Raw genomic sequence first — 23024 nt, 5'->3', positions numbered from 1 at the left:
CATTTCACGGGCCAGGTGAAACAATGCCAATGTAACAAAATGCTGTATTGTTGTAGGTATAAAGAAAACACCATGCTAATGTCTTTTACAACACTTCATTTTCGTGACGAATTCGTAAATTTCGTAAATTCGAAATATTGCGCTTGAGAGCCCAGTAAAAGCCGCGGTTTTCGTCTTTTCACAAAGTGAACGCAGCTAAAGACAACCGTATTTTCGTCTGAAACGTCCTCTAAACCTTATTCGCACAAAAAACGCGCTTGTGGATGGTGACCACGGCCATGCGCGGCCTTTTCGTGAACGCTGTTCTCGCTCCTTTGCGTCGCACATTTGCGGCGGTTCGCGCTCGGCTCGCTTAGAAGACCGTTCAAATTAACCAGGTGGCGGCCAAATATGACCCAAATAATGAGAATTTGATGCAGTCATACGACTATCATGCTGTCCGGAATCAGAGAACATGTCCGAACTATGCGATTTTCTGAATTAACGAGTGTTCAACCAAGCAGCTTTCGCTGTGCATGCATTCAAGCTGTGACGAAATTACTGAATGCTTGGCTCGCTGATTTCAATTTTGCTTCAGGAACACTTATCATTTGGTACACGAGCGCTTAGCGTTTGCACTTCTGCCTTGTTTTGTTTTCACCAGCTGCTTTTGCACGAGTGCGGTATAACAGAGACCCAGTTCGTAAACCTTTATAGTTCACTCTTCGCCATGAGCTAGTTGGATTGATGAGCCCAAGATCGGTATTGGCCTAGACTTCCTCTTGAAAACTTCTATGGCGTAAACCATTTTCGTAAATTAGCACGCTGAGTGCTATTAGTTCTCTGTCGTAACGGAAATCGTTGAATTTCGTGGACACATGCCATACGTCGTCACTTATGTAAGCACGTGGTCTCTACCCGAGTTTGACGTCGACTTTCTTATTTGGGTGGGATAACCATTATGTAGGCGCACTTTGGGTTGTAGATTACTTTATTTTTTAAGGAAATTTCTGCTTTGCAGCTCTTTCACCTCAAACTATAGGTATAGTAGACCTCGATAACAATATTTTAACAAGTTCTGTTCACCTTGAGTACTTCGCTACATCCACCTGCTGTAATTTCACTCAATGGTTGTTTCCAGAACGAGGCAGCGGACACTTGCTTCCGGGACACACTAGTATTCAGAAAAAAACGTTTAATAATGTGAAGAATGAAAAAGAAGAGCAAAGATGCAGTTCGAAATGCCAAGAACTTCAAATGCGTTAAAACATATTATGGGATGCACAGATTTGTACAGCAAATGAAAAATGAAAAATGTGAAAATGCAACATAAACTTCAGAACACTTTAAGACACCGATACTAGAGTATAGCCGTGTTTTAATTGTTAGGTTAATGATTCTTTTATTGGCTTGTTAGTAGTGTTGTACTGATGGCGTGTTTGTGTGTACGGTAATCAGGGGGAGTTGTCCTCCATACGAGGCTTAGTGGCAGCAATAACGCCATGTTCGTGGCAGTGCTTATTGTGAAACAAGTTGTGTGCGTTTGCTTGAAAGTTGTTTTTCTTCCCGTTTTCTATTCCCCCTGTCGTTCGTCCTGGAAGCTGCGGGATGAGGAGGAAGTGCAGCCTTCCGGCTTCCACCGACGTGTTTGGTGACCCCTGCCCCGGTACCTACAAGTACCTCGAAGCGCACTACCAGTGCATCGCAGGTACTATGGCGGCAGCATTATTCTACTTGCGAGCTCTGCGCCTTTACTACTAGCTGCATGCTTGCACTCTTCTCCTGTCTGCACCGCATTCCTCGCGTAGACGCATGCTTCATTCACTGTTAGTCTGATCGAAATGTTGAAGGACTGATAAAAAGAGTCCCTTGGTTTCTTCTTGCGCTGTGTAAGCAAGTTTATTATGCAACGCATGCTAGCCCGAACAGAAACCCTGCTTTAGTTGATTGTATCGACCGGAGAGGCAGGGTATACCGGTGGGTGTTTGTGTGTTTGTGTGTGCAAAATATGAACAGATACGAAGACTTATGCAGGCTTATCCCCGCTGCAAGAAGTGGTCTTTTGCGGCTCGCTCTTTATCCTGAAAAGTTTTTACTAGACTTGATAGTCCGTTCTTGTCGCCACATTTTCGAGATCGCTTCATCTTACGTTTCATGTGTATCAGGTTACGATTCATTGACGGGTACTTCCTGTTGATAAGTTTATATAGTCAATATTGTAATGTAACCACAATGACAGTCGTTTTGGATATAGTTGAAAAAGGTACAACAATATTAAAAAGAATAAACGCCTAGAAAATTAGAACACCTATAAGAAACACTACGTAACTGAATACGGTCTTCATTTTAAGAAGTCATTACCCCTTTCGACTCTCCTCTTTAGGAAAATACTGGGAAGTACGACTATCCTACTCGTGTTACATGCTTAAAAAAGGAGTTCTTACAGTATAATGTAATAATAAGTTCTGTAAAGTTACGCGTTTAGTTCAGAGCCCCGTGTACCGCTCTTGAGGAGCGGCTTGGGTGTGTACTTGTCACTTGCACGTTGGTCACCTTGGCGGCTATCTCACGTTGTGTAGGTGATGGTCGGGCGCGTCAAGGTAGCGCGCTCTGAACCCCCAAAAAACACACTCGAACGCGGTCAAGTGCGACGCCGTCGGAGTTAAGCTTAACGGCGGGGCGATTTTCGCTGACTGCGAAAGCGTTACATGGCGCGTGTTATATATATATATATATATATATATATATATATATATATATATATATATATATATATATATATATATATATATATGTGTGTGTGTGTGTGTGTGTGTGTGTATAGAGAGAGAGAGAGAGAGAGCATCGAACGCGTTATTTGAAGGTCGTAGGTTCGATTCCTGCTCACGGCTGGTTATTTTTTCATCCACTTTTCTTTCTTCTTATTTACATTCCATTGATTCTAATAACTTCCCCTGTACATTCCTTGGCATTACTGTCTGTTAGATCTCATTAACATCGTGTTAAAACACGGAAAAACGAGCACTTAGGTATACACTTCTTTCCCTTATATATATATATATATATAGTTTCAACTGTTCAGTTAAACCAACCAATACTGCACCTTTTGGAAGTACTGCTTGCTCAGGAGACTGTCTAGAGTCTTGCTCAATATGCAGAATGCAGACAGCGGTAGCATTAATGCGATTCACAGCATTGCGCGCCTTCATACAAGGCACTTTGTGCTTACATTAACAAGCAAGTCGGGTAGTGTTTTCATTTTGTTTTTGCATACATTACATCGCTGCTCGGAGCCTTTGTCAACGGCGGCTTCTTGCTGTTTCACAGCGTGTCCGTTAAAATTCTCGCTCAGACGCAACACTGCGATTCGTAGAAATGTAAATTCTTCGTTTCCAGGTGCCGCCCTAACAAAATTCAAATTTCAGCCGCAGGTGTTTTCACTTACGGATGCAGCATTTGCGGCTCCTCTTTGTCACTTCTGCGTAAGAGACTCCAGCAATGTTTCACTACATATGTCGCTGCCTTGGACATCTATTACTCCTTACCAGGCTGTTTTTGCTTGGCAGATCTTTTGTCATTGCCCGTAGTTCACGTCTTCTGTGCCGTCTTATTTCTTTTATCTATCAACCACGCTTTCTTTATGTCTGCTGCAAAGTTAATCTCGATTCAATTCAGTTTATTTGGGCACCACAGAGGTTATTAAAAAAGTCAAAGCAGTGATGCTTTAGGTCGGGAGCAAGGAGCCGCTGATACCCGTGCCACGCGGGCAGAGAAAATGGCATTTACCTCCTAATGCCTTCAGATTTAATGTCATTCGCGCGTAGCCACACGAATGAACGAAATGGCACTCGTCCAAATTCCATTCGTCACCTATAGTGCCATCGCCAGAACTCATTCGACGGAGAAATGCGTACTCTCGACGCCACAGCTGATTAAGTAATTGCACAAAACGACATTTGATTCGACTGGAAGAAAATCTTTCACCTAATTTATTTACACTAATCACTTAAACAAGTGCTTAACAACTTATCTTCAGCTGGTAGACGCTGTAAAATAAATGCGACAGGCGCCATTTCATTTTTACGCTGTGAATCGTACTAGCATTGGCTTAAGTTGCTGCATGGCCGGTTGCAACATCGTGAAACATAGTAACGAACGAAATCTAACGGCAGCGTAATATGCTTATTTATACACTTATTTATTATCTGATGTGTATGAAGCTTGTGAACGCTTGTTTATTTTTTATTGCTACTCACCCAATGCTCACCACTAAGGTGCTGCGATCGACATCATCAAGTCAAATGTCATTCGCTTTGGACGTGTAGCAGCGCCGCCGAAAAAAAAGTCATTCGGGAATTAGCTGAATGCCTTCGCTACCGAATGCCATTTTCTATGCCCGTGTGGTACGGGTTAAAAGCTAGACGAAGACTTTCGCACCAGTTGGAAAACATGACAACAGCAGCATGGGGTCACTATAGTCTTGACACAATATCAAAAGAATGTACGGATTTCCATTGTAAAACATGCAGAAAATGTTTTCAAGGAGAAAGAGCACAGATTATTTATTGTAGGAAACTCTTTACAATAAGTGGTAGTAAGTAGCCGATCATTTAGAGACCATGTTTAGAACGCATGTAAATGGTTTTCCATTCATCAGCGGCTCGAGGGCTATAAGGTCGGTTTGGTTGGCCTTTTTGAACGTTCGAGTTCATTGCGCCATTCGAGTATTTAGCATAGAAATAAGCCTGCCGACCTACAGACTACTTTGCACAGCGACTCAGACACAATTTTATTTTTTTTTATTCGAGAGAGTTGCGATCTCGCCTTTTTTATTTTTTTTCGAGTCCCCAGTTTTGAGTATGGTGACATTAAATTGAGCAGCTCATGAAGCGCAAAGAACATGCGCACAACAGCGCCCCAGCTTATCGTCGTTTGTTCGGTGTGTTACCCTTACACTGTGGTGTTAGGGAACGGGAACATAAACATGAGAGGAGGGAAAAAAAAACAAGGAGAAAACTAACAGGAAAAAAATAAAGCTTGCGTCCAATGAATCTGTTTTGCCGAAAACACGGAGACCAATGAAGAGAGAGCAAAACGTGGGCTGCATGTTTCAGAAATGAAAATCATTTGTCAGCATGACAGTGCGGCGAGAAGGTAGCTCAGCTGAGACGAGCGAACAGAAATGTGAAAACACACACACAAACGACTTCCTTCGTCGCGGTAACCGAGCTTGTGCCAGATCCCAAGTGCCGCGCTTGATTCCTTACATTATATATATATATATATATATATATATATATATATATATATATATATATATATATATATATATTTAATAATGAAGAATTCGGAACAATATTCTCTGCGCGCGAACGCCTGGGTATGCTAGCCACTTACGTTTTTATGTTGGCGAATGTTTCTGAGGAAGAATAGTATATTAGGGTTTTTACTTGTGCCACCAGACAGCGTGACGATAGTCACTGGCTCTCAGAACGCTGCAGATAGATAGCTTGGTTCTTATCGGTAAGAGATATGTTTTATGACATTGCACACCTTTAACTCTCTTCATTTGCGATCATAATTTTCTAATTTCTGCATCCCACATAAGTTACTACGAGAAGATCGCTGCGACGGATTTGATGCTCGAATGGTTCACAATTGTTGTTTCCAAACTACAGCTTGATAGGTTTTGCAATTCTTCCCTTTACGTTGAACTGTGGTGCCCTAGTTTGGCTACTGTTAAACTTTAGACAAGTTTTCTATGGCAGGTTGTGGGTGCGTTTCTGAGGCTTGATTGAGCGAGCGAAGTTAACTTCGGTCCCGTGAAAGCGCTGTGAAAGCTGCGAGCCACCTAGTCTTGTAGCTGTACAACGTCCGTAGCGACCAAAATTGACAAAGCGCCTAAAATGCTGTCTTGCGGTGCGCCTGATTTCACGTAATGGGCACCGTACAGAGCAATATTGTTTTCAATGATTTGCTAATCAATATTATTTGGAAATCCTCCGTACACAATTGTACTTTATTTTACTGACTGCTAAGTTAGGACTGAATAAATCAAGACCTTTCAAGGAGTCATTGCAAACTTTGAGTGCTAGAGGCGTTTCTTCACAGGCGTATAAAAAGATAAGTGATGGTTAAATGATACAGGGTGCTTGTTTGAGAAATCGGTTATTCTTGAGTATATAACAGGCCTTCCCAGGCATGGATGCTTGGGGCATCCCCTGCTGACGAGTGGAAGTGACGAGGGACTACTTGCAGGTCAACAAATTTTTTCTTCTTTATTTAGAAATACTGCCAGTCTCAAACGAGATCAAGGTAACAAAAAAATGGGGGGGGGGGGGGGGGGAGGCACAGCAGTATAGAGAAAAAGCAGTAAACATAATATACCTAGTTGTACAACAATGCACTAAAAATACATAAATGCGAACATAAGCTAACTACAAGTTACGGAATAGAAACATTGTTCCACTAATAAGAAACAAAAAAGGGGGTGTCATAAATTAATACAGCAGTCAGCGCGAAATAGGCGCCTTTTACTATTTCTCTCCCTGCAAACGAATGATTGAAGTGCATCACCAATTCGATCTCAACAGCTTTAGATTAAGTTGTGCGGCATGCAGCCGCATTTTCCCCCTTTCTCGCTATGTTGGCTCTTCAGGCATACAAGCATAGAAACAACATGCTGGCGTTGCATATATCGCAGGCATCCGCAACATAAAGCTTTACAGCCGTATCTTGAAAAAGGGGAAACATAAGTGAGCTCTGCCGCATTGCACTGTCGTTATGCGGCGAAGCACTGAAAATTCAGATGAGGCAGCTGCCATAGGACATAGGGTGCCTCTCCGAAAAGCGTGTTAATGCGGCAGCGTTAAAGAGCTCGTTTCGCAGAAATCCTGGCGTCGGTATTGTTGGCTATGAGTTAAAAATATTTTTGTGTGACTGAAAAATTGAGAAAGATTCGAATAAAAGAAATGATAAAATAATCTCGGTCTGAATGTGGATCGAACCCGGGTCGCATGTGTGGTTTTGCGGTTATTCTGCGACACAGCCATGACTCTGCTTGTGAATACAGTGAAAATAACTTCCTATGTTTGGAAATGCAGTGGGAGTAACTTTGATGCTTTACAAACACACGTGTCCTGTGTACATGCTTTCCAGTACCACGTGAAATATCTCCTTCCTTCATAATGCATGTTACAAATGTGCATTTCCATCGGGCGAGAGAACTTGGGATTATAATAATGGCTTCGTCGTTTAAAGCGAGTCACCCACTGCAAGAACCACACACGCTGCTGGACCGTTAAGGTCACGAGTTGGGTGCATAGCAAGTTGGAAAAGATTTCATAAACTAAGGGTTTGAAGTACGCATTAGGAACAGAATATATCGCTATAGCGTTCGACTCTTAAAATCGTAAGGGTTCCTCAATTTTTTATTGTTGTTTTTGCTCCAGGGGTTCTCAGATTCTTATTTCAGAACCATGGCTTCTCAAGCAGCCGCTAAAATGGCAATTGGTCTACAATATAACTGGTCAAACTTCTCGGTCCCTTTGTGCATCACGATAACCTTCACAGTTTGAATCTCCCTAAGAACGTTTGGGACGTCAAACCACTTATATTATTATTATTATTATTAATATTAATATTATTATTTGCTCAGAAAGATGCAAATAGCCATTAGCGTTGCAGGGCGAATAACGAACACTCCATGACTTGAAGAGGGTTTATCTTGGCTAACAGCGCAACACGAAAGGAAAAATAACAACGCATCGCCGTGTTGTTCCTTCCTTGTTGTGTCTGTGTTTTCTAGTGCTAACCAAGTTCACGATGAGTCCGAACCAACTGGCCCAACGGGCCGTCTTTTTGGGGAGAAATCAGCTAGACGGTCGTTCGTGCCATTTGCTCTACCACGCCGAAAGCTGAAGTAAAGGGCTCAAATGGCGTAGTTCGCTGTTTGAGTAATGTGTTTCGTTGCGTCATAATACACTGTACGAATGGCAGAGTTTGCTGTAGGGGGGAACTCATTCCGATTAATGGCACAATGTGCATGCGCCTGATGTGGTACTTGATCGTTTCCAACTCTCGTGCATGTACTCTGCATGACTGCTCTTTTCTTGCACACATTCATCATCGTCACCATTCACTTGAATGTGCCGCGTGACTCTGCAATTGATGCCCGCGCGATGCATGCGCCAGACGCGCGTTGAAGCCTCAGTGTGCGAATGTGCTCTTCTGCTGATAAATGACGAAAGCTGAGAGAAATCGCAACTGCGCATCTTAGCGATGCTACGCCGATCTTTTTTTCATTCAACTTAGATTCATCGCTACTTGGTTTACGTGCATGGCGTAAATATGGCACATTCTATAATGCTAAAAGAAGCATATATTACAATGAATAAAATGAAGTAGTCTTTATGGAACGACAAGAGCCTCTTTTGGTTCGTTGTTTTATGTCAAATTGAAAAAGAAAGACAAGAGCCAACCATTATAGCTGCTGAGCTCCTTCTTCAATGAGGCCCGAGTTTTATATATCTAGCGACTTCGGGTTGAATAGCAGTAAAATATGGTTGCATGCAAGCGTGTGACATTCCTTTTGCAACGCACCAACCTCACTCCTCGTGTGGCACATTTTTCCGCTGCCCTCGCCAGAGTCACCGACGACGCCGTCGAGTACGACGTCTTCAACGACGCCTACCACGACAACGACAACGCGACCGCTTATCATCATACCAGCGACCCAGTTCCAGAGGCCTCCTCCTCCTCCGCTGTTGCCGTCTTCTCTGGCTCCCCCGGGAGAGCCGTCCACGGAACCCTCTCGCCACCATCGGACCTCGACCGCGAGACCAACGCTGTCCTCGGCTAGCGAAGCGCGCACCGTGGCCAGGCCATCGGCGAAGCCCCAGGTCCCCGGTACGTAGCTTCTTCTACGCCCAATCGTATAGCCCCTTCTGGTGCTCTTTTCACGAAGTATTAGAGTTGGCTCTTGCGGCCAGCTATTAGGAGAGCTCTACTGCTTTTTTCGCAATGATTGTTTGATTAGACGAAAAACAACAAAGACAGGTGCAGTTGTGCAAGCATGACTCGCTGCCGTTGACCAAGAAGAAGATGGCCGTCTTGGAGGGGGCACCAGATTTTGATGATCAGTTAGTTGATGCATTGTGGTACGGTGCGCAGCTATCTGCGTGTGCGTCCGTGTCACCATGATGGTAGATCCAGTTGATTGTAGCGCCTCCCTTGATCGAAATTTCCACGAAATAAGCAGGGTGCCATGGAGTAGAGCTCACTTCTAATTAGAAGAGGTTCGCAATCTGTTGAGGCGTTCTTCGACCTGGACTCTGACATGTGACGGAATTGTAAAGGGACGATAAATAGATGGCCTCTGTCGGTGTGTTATTGCAACATGCATGGAACAGTTTGCTCGCTTCAGCTTTAGAGAACAGCATTTTATGAGGCCATGATTTCATCTCATGTACCCTGTCAGGAATTCCTCTTGTCGTATTTCGAGTTTTAAGCGAATGTGTGGCTGTCTCACGAAGCCGTTTCCAGTTCGGCCTCGATTGGAGGTAACGATGCGTGCTGGAAACGTGCCGATAAACGTTTGTGCGAGTTGCTAGGCTGTTGGTTCGAATATTTATTTATTAGTTTAAACGAATGCCAGACAGTGTCATCAAATGGCATTGAGTAAAGGGGCATCAGTATGTACAGAACTACGAAAGATAAACTAAAAGCAAGTGAAAAAAAGAATCAAAAGAAGGCTGACAAGCACCAAGCTGTAGCAACGTTGTAAGTAATTAAAATGCAACGAGGTCAGGTCTCGCAGAAACTTTCGCGATCAAAGATGGGGTGAAGTTTGATCCGGAAGAGCGTTGAAACGGGCAGTGGCGCTATGGGCGAGCCTGCATGTAAACATGAGTGTGGCAGGAGGTCTTGCTTGATGATTATGTGTACACCCGTGCCGCAGGCTCTGACGAGTTGACGACGACCACGGCTGCGAGCCCTCATTGGACGACTATGGCAACGTCGACGCTGTATCGGGCCTCTCCAAGCAGCGAGCTCAGCGACGGCTACGACATCTGGGGCGGAAATTGGGCATCCACCACCGAGGGCAGCACCTTTGACTCGCCCCACCTGGGAAGAGGTATATGCCCCGAACGACATCGTGACGGGGCGTGCAAAGGCGGACACAAGAGTGACATCAAGACATCGCAAACTGCGAAAGCGCACAATGTAGGAAAAGAAGAAGGCTTGGCAACTTATATACATGCCCGTGCAATACGCTACCTATCAATACGACACCCGGGTGGTCTAGTGGAGAGATAACCATTCAGACATATGATTTGTCTTTGCCCACTTTACTTAAAGTTGGGTGGACGCATGTGCTACCGCCGTTATATATATGCAGGCACAAGCAAGAAAATGAAGTTTTTAAATAGCCATCTCCCACGTAAACCCCGAACTTGCAGGAGTGATAGGTTCTCTTATTGCATGGGCATGCGGATAAGTTCTCGTGCCTCGGTTTGTTGTGCGCCTTGTTAGTCAACGTTTGTGATGTCTTCACTCCTGTGTCCGTCTTTGCGTGCCCTGTTTCTTGAATCTCATATACATTCCATCTGGCTCAGCTCTCTGACATTGTAAGCGTATGGTGCATCTGTAGCGGATGAAGAAATCGCGCAACAGCGGCGTGTAGTTTAGAGTACGACGTCTTTAGCCGTGTTTCAATCGAGAAGAGGAGGGGGAGAGGAAGTGCTCGTCCAGGGCCTCTAGAGCACGATTGTAGTTACGAGTCGGGTGACCTGTGTCACGACACTACATACCTGAAGAACTGCCTCAGGGTAACAAAGGAAATCTCGTAAGGAACGGAAGACACAGTCATATCGTCGAAGTTCGCTAGAACCTTGGTACAGAAGAGAGCCATCAGATTTGTACTCCATAAATACAAGAGACTAGATTCACCTACCTAACTTCCGAGACCTCATAACGTCGCCGCCTTGGCTGTCCGCAGAAAAATTGCTCGACCGAAATCCTTGCGCAATATTTTCAATATAAAGCTTGGTATTTCTGCTTCTTCATATTTCTTCATATCTGTCGCAGACAAACCCTACGACAGACATTGCCGGAACGGAGACATTCAAACGGAGTTTTCTTCCCCGCGCTGTTTCTGATTTCAGCAGTCTACCCGAATTCATTTGTAAGGCAGACAATATCGACAAAGTCTTGGAGCAGCATTTGTCCTATCGAATCAGTGAAAATATTATATTACTTGTGGTATGATTGTTGTTGGTGGTGCTGTTTTTGTTTCATTCATTTGTTAAATATCGTCCTATAGTAACACTGGCGTATTGCTTGTGATACCTTCCAGGGCTGTTATCAGTTATTTCTTCAGGCGTACGTCACTATCTTTTCTTTCTTTTTTTCTAATTTCACTCCTACCTTGGCCTTGCTGGTATGGAGTACTGTGAAAAAAATATGAACTGACGGCGGAACATCTGTCAGAATGTTCATGAATTAAGCGATGGCCAACACTGGTTTGCGCAGCCCAACTTGGTACGAGGCAAGAGACGAGTACGTCGCTGCACTAGCCCCTGAATCTTTATTTCTGTGTGCGTAGGCCCCGCCGCGGTGGTCTAGTGGCTAAGGTACTCGGCTGCTGACCCGCAGGTCGCGGGATCGAATCCTGGTTGCGGCGGCTGCATTTGCGGAAATGCTATAGGCCCGCGTGCTCAGATCCGGGTGCACGTTAAATAACCCCAGGTGGTCGAAATTTCCGGAGTGCTTCACTACGGCGTCTCACATAATCATGTGGTGGTTTTGGGATGTTAAACCCCACATATCAATCAATCAATCGATCAATCAATCAATCAATCAATTCTGCGTGCGTGGCTATATTTAACATCCAGGAGAGATATGAAAGTTTTTGTCAAACCCACTCATGCAGCACTGACGCTCGTTGTATATACTTGTTTCTCGGCCACTTTTATCGACCACTCAAGTTTATCGCCTCCATGTGCCATGACTGCTCGAGATATGCCTGGCATGCGCAGTCCGTGCAGCGAGCTGTCCGCAAAGTCTTCATTGAAGCAGCGTCCTTCCTTTCGAGTCGTGACTTACGACGGTTCCTTACACAATGTGTAGGTGCGTCGCGTTGCCGTAGTAGTGCATATTCTGAACGCACGTGTTTTAGGAAAGCTCAACTGTAAAAGCTCGCGTATAGAAAGTATTCGCACAGCTGCGATTAATGAGAATGACTCTGCCGTTGCCTGCAGCTACACATAAATACACAGAAAAACGCCGAAAATAGGAAAATTGCTGAACCTGCGTAAGCTGCGCTTTTCTGAAGGCAGCGCCATCTGTCAGGGAACCCTTGGCTTTGATATACTAGCTCGGCGCATGTGGTCTTCAAGCGGCGCAACCTGAGAAGTGCCACGTTCCCGCTTGAACGCCACCTAGTACTGACATCTTCACTGCTTTTTCACTTTTTTTTTTCTTTTTGCTCGAGAAGTGTCTTGAACGGCGAGAAAGCTGCAGAAGTTGATTTTTTTCTTTTGGGAAAAGGCGCCGAGATAAAATAAAAATGGCGATGTGGACAAGCGCACGACGCGCGTTAACGAGCTGTTGCTTCCATTTTGTGAAGTGCTCGGTGAAGACATGTCTCCGTATAGAAACGCGAATTTTTCACTGCCGCCGAAAGTCAGTCGGGTGCTCCTTCACGTGGTGGCGTTTCGACTCAGATGTTATTTTCTCCCCCTTGATGCACTTGGCAAGCAGCAGTAGGGTAGTGTGTCGTTCCTCTTCATTCTTAGTTACCTCCTCTGCTCGTCAGTCACCCTTTCATTCACACACTCATCATCAAGGGTGCGCATACTCCGTATGAATAATAATAATAATAATAATAATAATAATAATAATAATAATAATAATAATATTCGGCGTCCTCGACGATGCGAGACGCTGACGGTGTAGTTCCACGTTTGATGAAGCATCTTTCGCCTAAATACAGGAACATAGAGTTTCGTACATTTAGCGAAAAGGAAAACGGGCGCTGTAGTAAGTCGGATGCATGGGAATTCCGGAATATCTGATCCTAGAACGTGACGCGTATTTGTATCATTCACGTAGAGGCCGGACACCTCGAAGATCGTCTGTTCGCAACGCCCTCCTTGCGTCAATATGTCTGATTTTTCACTGAAAGAGCACACAGTGAGCTATTTATTATATGCGATGCAGCTCTTTGACTTACCCGTGTAACGCTGTCCGTCCGCCTCTCCGTGCCAACGTGCCGCACCGCATTACTCCCGCCGCAGTCGTTGAAACGATGCCAAGTTGTTCAAGTCGCAGCTGCGCGAGTAGGTCAAGTCACTCTCTCTCTCCCTCGCACCAGTTGCCGGCGCCTCCCAACACACCTAGGCGGTGTTGCTGCTCCGCCTGCGCGCAGCACACTTCTCTCTCGCTTAACCCCCCATCGCCCGCAATGCTCGACCGCCAGTCGAATGGAAACACTCATCCGGCTCGTTTCTCTGCGATGAAACCTACACGAAACCCAACCTGCCTGCCATGTCTTTGCGCAATTAATGCTTACTCGAGCAAAGGATACACTGAGTTTCGCTTGAAACCGTTCTTTCAGCTACCACGTCTACGCCCGTTTCAGCCGGGTCAACGGTGTGCGCACCGCTGCTGCTTCGCATCCCACCATTGTTCCATTTGGAGAGGTGGTCCATAATAATTAGGGGCGAAGCTCCTTTTAGTGTGGCGTAATCTCCTGCGTGTGGCGTAATCGAGAGAATATCAGACGGGAAACCGAGAGAAGAGACGAGAAAAATAGGAAGGCAATATCTCTAGAGCAGTATAATAGATGGCGCTGTCTCATAGAAATACATACAAACTGCAGTTGAGTGAGGATATTCTAGATTGCGCTACCCAATTGGCTGCTGCGCAGGTTTTGCTTGGTTGTACGAGGAAAAAGTGCCTCCCTCAGTCTCCTGGATAGTCGCCTTACGTGGCGGATCGGTCGGTGGGACATGGACGAAGCAGAGTGGTGGGTGCGTTGAAGACGCTTGTGCTCGGCTTTCTTGGCTCGCTTATCGTCGGTGTTACCCATGCGCCGTCTGCATTCTCGAACGCGTTCGGACGCATGGATGCATGCAGGGATGGACGCACACGGACGAATGGATGGACGGACGCATGGACAGACGGACGGACAGACAGACATACATGGACGGATGGACGCACTATCAGACAGATGGATGGGTGGACATAAGGACAGAAGAACGCATGGACATGCGGACAAATGCATGGACGGACGGGTGGACGCATGAACGGACGCATGGAAGGACACGGATGGACGGACTGCAGAAGCACGGATGGACGTACGGGTGCTTCGCTCCACTCATCATCATTCATTCCATAGATATGCTCTTATTTCTTTATCATTGCACAGAAACGACTTTTATTTAACGTGGAAACTTATGCGTTGATGTACAATTTTACGAAGCGTAAAAAGCAACAAATATTTGCTTAGCTTGCTAGGCTAGTCGTTTGTATCTCTCTCTTTTTTCTGATCATCATTCATTCCATGGATATGCTCTTATTTCTTTATGATTGCACAGAAACGACTTTTATTTAACGTGGAAACTTATGCGTTGATGTACAATTTTACGAAGCCTAAAAAGCAACAAATATTTGCTTAGCTTGCTAGGCTAGTCGTTTGTATCTCTCTCTTTTTTTTTAATCGTCTGGTTATGCCATCGAGGTGAGTGGACTTTTATTTTAGAATATAATACGCGTAAATGAGAACCACTTATAAATTTTTGTTTCACAGAAGCAATATTTGCGCAGTCGTATCCGCTTTTGAGCCGAAGCCTCACTCAACGCCAATCAACACTAGCCTTACAGACACACATTCTCAGCGCACCAACGGCGCTCGTTCAGAAATATGCATAGACGGTGGCGCCATAATTCACTCCACCTATATAAAATAGTGGGAAACTATTTCTACAAGACAGAATACGGCGAACGCAAACTACAGACTGGTTCAGTGACTGCGACAAAAACGAAAAAAAAATGTGGCCCCTGAGAAGTAACTCACGTGGTTGTTCACTGGTGACGCATTGTGTCCTGTATTTTATTGGCCCTGTTCCGGACCTGATTAGGAGCACGTTGTCACAAACGAGTGGACAAAAAAGTTCGCACCTCTGAATTCTAGCAACGGCGACAACACCAGGCGCCGCTTGGACGCACCAGAAGCCACCATAAAAGAAGAAAGGAAGCATCGAAGGACTCCTCGGGCGCGATCCTCTCTTCCTCGAAAAGCGTCATCGCTATACGCTGACCAACCTCCTCGCACCTGTCGCCGAGCGAACACCAGAAGCTTCGATAAGAATTAAGCTTGAGTCACTCACTCCTTGGTTGCGTCACGGGTCGGGGAGAGTTCTCGGAAAGCCTCGCCCCTTCCACAGTTTAGGCTTTACAGTGCGCCGACCACTGAGGCGCCGACGAGCCTTCAAGAACCGAGAGCGAACGTATATGAGCGAGCAGCGGATGGTGGTAAGTAGGAGATGAAGAGAGTTCTTCCGCCGTCTGGCGAAGGTTGTGTCTACAGTTGCCAAGTAGGAGATGAAAATTTTGCGCCAGCGTGCGTAGAGCAGATGAGAGTTCTTCTGCCGTCGGGCGAAAACTTATGTCTTCAGTCACAAAGAAGGAGATGAAGGGTCCGACGGCGTGCGGACTCTTTTGCTGCAAGCACAAGAAAAAGTGTTTCTTTTACCGCCAGCGGGTGAAGACGTGTTCTGCAGTCGCAGCGCGTGAGTGGCCGACACGTTACTGGCGAACATGTTTTGTTATTGAAGTGCAGACATTAGACGAGGTGAGATTTCCTGAAAGAGAAACTTCGGGAGCAGCGGAACAACAGCGCCGGACTTTGAGTGAGTGTTTCCTTGAAGAAAAGCAGTCAAGCTTTATTCCAAGAACTTTGGACTGAATATGTTTGACGAACTTTAGGTCCATTGGTTAGTTAATGCATAAAATTGCATTTTAGCGTGTGTCGTTGATTTGAGTGTATCTTATTGTGTTGTAAAACATGTTGTATCGAGTATGTGACTGGTGACGCATTGTATTGGAATATTGTCGAGTGTTCATATTTATGTGTTGTTATTTTTGCCGTATTTGGGAATATATTTTTGTTTTGTTAGCTACTCTCGGCTCTGACTCGTTCTCTGAACCACAGCCGGCGTTCGCTGGTGCGCCACACAGGACTAAATTAAAATGGCCCGTGCTTTCGGAATGCAGTTCGGGGGGCTGATAAGTTGGCCCGCCGATTGCCTCTCCGAATAACGGGACTAGTGACACACGTTTAAAGACGAATGAGCACCGAAGAGCCGTCCTTGTGGATGACTCTCCTCCCCACACACACACAACCACTCAGCCGTTGCTCATTGCGTCAGCAGCACTACTCTGAAGGGGTAGTGTCACGCGCAGTTTTAAAACTTGAAGAGCCAGTCACCGGCCCTACCCTCCAGCAATATATATATATATATATATATATATATATATATATATATAGAGAGAGAGAGAGAGAGAGAGAGAGAGAGAGTGAGTGTTTTGAAAATGTAAACCTTTTTGTTGAGGCACTTTTCTGTATTCCACGTGTGAAATCCTTAGCCTTTCGTAAGATTTACCATCTGAGCAGTAGTCTATTGTCGCCCCTGATTCAGTCCCCAAATCGTCGTAATGCTAATCTCTGTTTTGTCCTGTTTTGTTATACATCGCTGTCTATGGAAAAGATGGGAATGGTTTACGTAACCTCGGCTACTCAATTTTTATTCGATCAACAGTTTTAAAAAATTATTGTTTCCGACTTTATCGGTGGCTGGGCGCAAATAAAACGGCTGGTAAATGAAATATTTAGATGGGTGCGAAATGAGGACAAAAAAAAGAAAAAGAAATAACACTCGTGCACCTACTTCGTGCGCCTACAGAATTCAAAGCCACGTGATGGTAGACATCGCTAACATACGTTTTCTGAGCATTTCGTAGTTCTGGCACATAATTTCAAAACTCTCCTTACTTAATATTGACTAAAGAAAAATAAACAGCACTACGCGCTATACATAATGAAGGCTTGGTTATCGACAAATCTTGGACTTGGAAGCATTGGGTGGATATGATCTTTTTTTATTTTCTTTCGTCGTGAACATTGCTGCTTCTTTCTAGACAACTGGCCCCGAGGCGGCTCCTCAGCATTCATGTTCGCGTACCGACACACGATGCTTCGTTATTTGCCGATCGCGCTCAGTTGTGTTGCTGAGAAGCGCGCTACGCCTAAAAGAAGCTCGAATCATTGTAGGGATTTATCGTCCCAAAACTACAATATTTAAATCCGAAAATTCTAAAGAACACTGTTTGTCATTGAAGCACCACTCTTTATCATATTTTTCGTCAGTCACTCACAACAGGAGAAATTCCAGCGGACTGGCAAATCGGCAAAATCATCCCCATTTTCAGATCAGGTGACAAAACTGGCGCACGCAATTATCGACCCACATCATTGACATCAGTGCCATGCAAGATCCTCGAACACATAATTGCGTCAAACGTTGCGCAGCATCTCGACACTCACGAGTTCCTTTTCACTAACCAGCATTCTTTTAGGAAAAGTTTTTCGTGCGAAACACAATTACTAGAACTCACTAACGATCTGCTGCAGAATATGGACGAAAACGTTCAGACAGATTACGTGTTTTTAGACTTTTCAAAGGCATTCGATCTCGTCGATTATTCACGTTTAATAGCTAAAATCACTTCCCTTAATCTAGACTCACTAAAACATCACGGTTAAAAAACTTTTTGTAATGTCGGAAACAATTCACAGTTGCTTACGATCACTAATCTCCATTAAGCAATGTACTATCTGGCGTACCACAAGGTAGCGTCCTAAGCCCCTTGTTGTTGCTCATTTACATTATTGACCTTCCGTCTAACATTTCATCAAACATGTTCGCAGATGACTACATGAGCTCTTGCAAAATCCGCTCACCCGCAGACCACCTAGAACCTCAAAGAGATCTAGACGAAGTAACCGCTTGATGCAAACTATGGCAAATGTCACTTAACACAGATGAGCGCAAGTTAATCACAACCAGCTGCAAAAAGACCAACTCCTCCTTCAATGTCCCCTGCCTGTTCCTACAAATACCTCGGTGTTCATTTCTTCAATAATCTCTGCTGGTCCAATGATATACAACAGCTAAAGCATCACGCACGTTAGGTTATCTTAAACGGGATCTCCATGGACCTCCTACAACTGCACGTAAACTCGCATATCAAACATTCGTTCGTCCACAGTTAGAGTATACGCAACACCCATTTGGTCAGCCCATCAGGCTTGCTTAATTAATTCCCTCGAAGCTATTCAAAATCGCACCGCACGTTTCATTTTCAGGAACTGCAACCATCACTCCAGCGTAACATGCATTAAATCATCACTCTCTCTTGCTACCTTGCAATCACGCCGACTAATTGAATTGCTTTGCTTATTCCATAAGATCGTATATAGTGCGCATCAGTCATCACTGCTTCTGGTAAAACCTTTCCGCACCTCACGTCGTTTGAATAACCCATTAGGTTACCAACGCATTTCAGGTAGAATCATCGCATTTAATTCGTCCGCCTTGCCACAACCAATTACTTATTGGAATGGTCTTCCAGAGCACATCGTTAACATTCGAAATGCAACCAAACTCAGGGCCGAGGTAACGGCATTATCTTCTACTTGATGTATTATTTACTTATTGTATAAGGAAGTTTTTTGTTTCCATTTTTTCTTTTTCTTTTTTTTTCAGTGTTCTGTACTACGTCAATAAACATTGTATGAAGTTCACATGCTCCAGTTATTGTTACCCCTACTTATGTAACCCCCCCCCCCCTCACACAATACTCTGATGTAGGAGCCTGTGAGGTAATTTGAATAAAGGCGCCAGGGTTCCGGAAATGTCTACCACGGTAGTTTCTACAGCTAAGTATCGGTACACGGGCCTCAAAGCATTCCTGCCTTCGTCGAAAATGCGGCCGCTGCGGCGATATTCAGCGGTCGAGTATCATAACCACTGACGTGGAATGAGGACAATTGAGCTGAACGCTCAGTGTTAGGAGCTTCGGAGAAACGTCAACTTCTCGGGAAGGTGGTGTCGGCCATCTTTTCACTTGGCGCATCTTTACGGGGGTCGCCAGCCTAGGGGCGCCGAGCGAGGAGAGTAAAACAATGTTCGAGAGGTGGCGGCGACGATATTTCAGGTTCTCCGGTCATTTCCATACCGCCGCAGCTGGACTCCGCCGCCCCTAGTCGGCTCCGCTCACGGCGGCGGACTCCGTGCCAAAACAACCCGCGGCGGCTCTATCGCCTTCTTCCACGCGGCAGTTGGCGAACCGAGGCCCTAGTAAGTGCAGCGTTGCAACTGCTGCAGAGCGGTCGCTGGGGCTGCATTCCCGTGTAACGCAAAGGGGTGGGTGACGTAGGCAACGCACGAAGATTCGGCGCACCGCCTCTCGGTCGGTTTTGTCCTAACCAGGTGACCGCAGAACACGGGAAGCACTCGGCCGACAAAAGTGAAGATTTAAACACACACACACAAAATGACGTTTCTGTTCACAGTGAAGTCCTGATCACACGTGAAATGCGCCATTTCTTTTGATTTGTGATATTTGTGATTCACTTGATCACAAGTGAAACGTATTTTACTTGCGAACAAAGCTCCCTCCCTTCATCTTCCGCGTGTGTTTTAAATACCGTAGCTGTGGTGCCTCGCGTTTCTTACGTTCACCGCGTGTCGTCCCGACCAGAGGATCTTGAAACAAGTTCGCATCACCATTGGCTAGCGTTTGCGAGCAGTTCTCGAGTTGTGCCATGTGCCGGGCAACCCCGCTGTCGCCAGAGGGTGCTTCGAAGTGAGCCTTCCGCTCGAGCCGTTTCGCGCGAGTAGCAGCGAGCCAACCGGCTGCTGTGAGGCGGAGGGCGCCCAGCTGCCGTCCATCGGAGCAGCGCACGCAACAGCCTCTCCCCGTGCCGAGCACTGGGCGCTTCCAAGTATGCCTCGCAAAAAGCCGCGCCATGTGCCGCACTTTCACCCTCCTCGCACCAGCACCCATCGCTGCCTTCCCCGGTAATTGGCTCTAATTGGCGATCAGCGCTGATGAGCTCGGACCACCGCCGTCGATGTTTGTGAGATGCCTGCCAAAGCTATTAGAGGCGCGCGTCCCCTGTGTGCGTCGCCCGACGGCTCGTTGGTGCTACCCCGCCCACCTGGTGCGAGCGTGCCGGCCCGCGTTGGAACCGCGCCCCGAGGGAGAAAACGCGCAATGCACGCAAACGAACGAGGACCGCCTGCTGCTTGTGTCGCGGGTTGTTGTGTGGCAGCTCTCGTCGCGTGACTGCTGCCGGCCCAGCCTCGTTTGCATGCGTCTTTCCAGGGGCTCGCTATGTGATGCGAGCGGGTGTGCCCCTCTTTATTTTATATAATTGCGCGTATGATTCTCTTAATGTAGATGACGGTCTCGTTATGGCGAGAGTGTCCGATTGAAAAACATCGCCTGGCACGGCTGTTTGCAGTGATTGAGTGGTTCGTTCGCAAATGACTTACGTGCGCAAAAATGTGACATTTTTGACCACTGCATTTCGTATATCCGACTGTGCATAACACGCTAGCTGCCGTGGCCAAGATGCTATCTATCGTGCTTCACCGATGACAACCAAACTCTGGTCACGGCGGCGGTATTTTTTTATGGAAGGGAAAATGCTTCTTACCCGTGTTCTTATTGCACGCTAAAGAGCACCAGGTGGTCGAAGTTGTCGGTGCTCTCCGCTACGGCGCCTCTCGTTATGAATTCTTGGTCTTGAGACGATAAAGCCCGTCACCCGTTAGCGCGACAGCCTTCTCCATTCAATGTATTTGTTCATGCAAACTGGTGCAGTTTTCCCTCCTTTTGGACGACAACCGTTATTTGTCCCTTGGTCTTGTTAGAACACTTTTGTTCGAGTTAATGCCTTCTCAAGTGTGCTTATTTCGGTTAATCAATTCCACCAGCGAGAATCGGTTACAACTTCGCACCACCTGTTCGTATAGCGTGTCGACGGACACGCCATGTCGAGTGTAAATCCGCTTGCAGGTTTGGGCTTTTTTTTTTTTCAGTTTGTCCTGTGCGATCTACGATTCAATCAATATGCGCCTGCACCTTTTTAATAACTCAGTTATTTTGTGTGTATAAGCAGTGCCGCTGGGTTGACAGACGATAACAAATGACTCCTGTTACAATAGAGAACAAGCAATAAAGCTCGTCTCGGGTTCCTTGCGTTAACGTTACACCTTGAGCGCATACCAAGGCGTACCGCGAAGACTAGACGAAACAAGCACAGGCGCTGACTAACAACGTCTTTGTTATTCTTGCAATAACACACGAAAATGCCACAAAAAAAAAAGCTTGCATGTGCAAGCGTAACAATAATATTGCATACGCGAGGAGGATACGCGTTGCCTATTGAACGCCTCTGTGGATGGTTGACCACAGTGACACGAGAGAAAAATATTTTTGTCTTCTCACTCAAGCCTTCTCGGAGCCGAGCAGTGAAGAGTATGAACAAGCGCTAGGTGGCGTACCTATGCTCTCTTCTAGTGCTTAGTCAATAGATGTAATATCCACCTTAGGAGGACCATGAGACTTAAGTTTGGCATTAAAACTATTACAAAACCTTTACTGATTTCAGAAATTCGTGCTGACTCTATACATCGTGTCTGTTGAAGTCGTTTAATGTGCTGCCACAAAAATTAGTGAAGTCTGAATAGAAAGTGTTATCTTTCTGCATTTTTTAAACAAAGGGTGCACATTCATGCGGTGAACATGTACCGTACATTTATTCCCTTTGCGGAAGCATGGGTGTGCAGCCCAGTGGTAAGGCCTCGCTTTCGGAGCTTGAGGGTACGGGTTGAAATCCCGGCATCGGAAAGAAAAAAAAAAGTCCTTTTTTTTTTTTTTAAGGCCGAAAACATCATTGGTCTCACCATACGCTCTTGGTGCTGAACAGTAGCCCGCCCTACGAGAGTGTCCGCTCTTCACGTAAGTATGTTTCTCTATATGGGGACACCCCAAGAGCGCCTCTAGAAAGCGCGAGCACATGGCCGACGAGCGCTTGGCGGCCGCCGAGAGGGAGCGCTGCGTAGATCGGGCGTCGTTATGTGTCGTTGCCTCCGCGTTCACCCGCGAAATTTATTGTGGGTGACCCAGTAATTACTTTCGAATGGGGCGTGAACCGATGCGCCGAAGCAGGTACCAGGTTCTCGTCCCCTTTCCCGCTGTGACTGCGAGCTGATCTTCGGGCGGTGCCGTTCCCCACAGTAGATCCGTGGCAGGGGGCGCAAGGGGCGCTTTCCTTGACAGCGATACCCCTGGCTTTCGCTTTCGAACAGGTCCGTCGTTTCGGTGTTCGGCTTGTGACTAGCAGGTCGTGGATTCGATCCCCATGGAGGCGGTCACATTTTGATGGAGGCGAAATGCTAGACGCCCCTGGACTGTGCGATAACATTGTCGAAATTTCCGGCTTACTGTGCTACGGCGTCCCTCACAATTGTCCAAAGCCAAATATATTCGTTTTCAAACAATTATAAATGGCTCGCGCATGTGCGGCATCCCGAGATGCGTAACGAAGCAGCAACTTGTCGCAGTAACTTCTCGTGTAACTTGTCGCATTAACTTGACGCGTGCCTGAACCTTTATTGCCGTTCTTACTGAAATGTAACACAAATTTTATTCGTGGTTCTTGCTATGTAAATTGGACTGTCGCGTTAGAATTGAATACCAAAATACTGTTTTCCCCCTCTGGATGCAATCAACAGTCACCCCTCGCGCTAGAAGCGTGATCGCGCTGGAATCGAGTAAATACGGTAAATGTGGTGAATGATTGCGTCCCAAGCTGTCGTCTCCTGTGATCTCGTGTAGCTTGCATGCAGCAGGCATACAAAGCCGTAGACAGAATAGGCATGCATATAGCAAGGGGCGGTAAATGAGAG

The 23024-nt window shown here is 46.0% G+C and overlaps 1 protein-coding gene across 8 annotated transcripts in view; it reads left to right on the top strand.

Moving 5' to 3' along the window:
• LOC119180745 (latrophilin Cirl) overlaps window positions 1-23024 on the top strand; it is a 490851-nt gene that overhangs the window by 360781 nt on the left and 107046 nt on the right. For all 8 annotated transcript variants that reach the window (XM_075882931.1, XM_075882933.1, XM_037431878.2 and 5 more), the window contains 3 exons: window positions 1581-1687; window positions 8626-8886; window positions 9938-10114. In XM_075882931.1, coding sequence (XP_075739046.1) covers window positions 1581-1687; window positions 8626-8886; window positions 9938-10114 — 545 coding nt within the window. The remainder of the gene's footprint in view (window positions 1-1580; window positions 1688-8625; window positions 8887-9937; window positions 10115-23024) is intronic.

The sequence above is a fragment of the Rhipicephalus microplus genome, unplaced genomic scaffold, assembly GCF_043290135.1.
Source record: "Rhipicephalus microplus isolate Deutch F79 unplaced genomic scaffold, USDA_Rmic scaffold_14, whole genome shotgun sequence".
In the NCBI taxonomy this organism is placed as follows: domain Eukaryota; kingdom Metazoa; phylum Arthropoda; class Arachnida; order Ixodida; family Ixodidae; genus Rhipicephalus; species Rhipicephalus microplus.
Note: the sequence above shows the minus strand (reverse complement) of the source record. Positions and strands in the feature narration are given on the sequence as shown.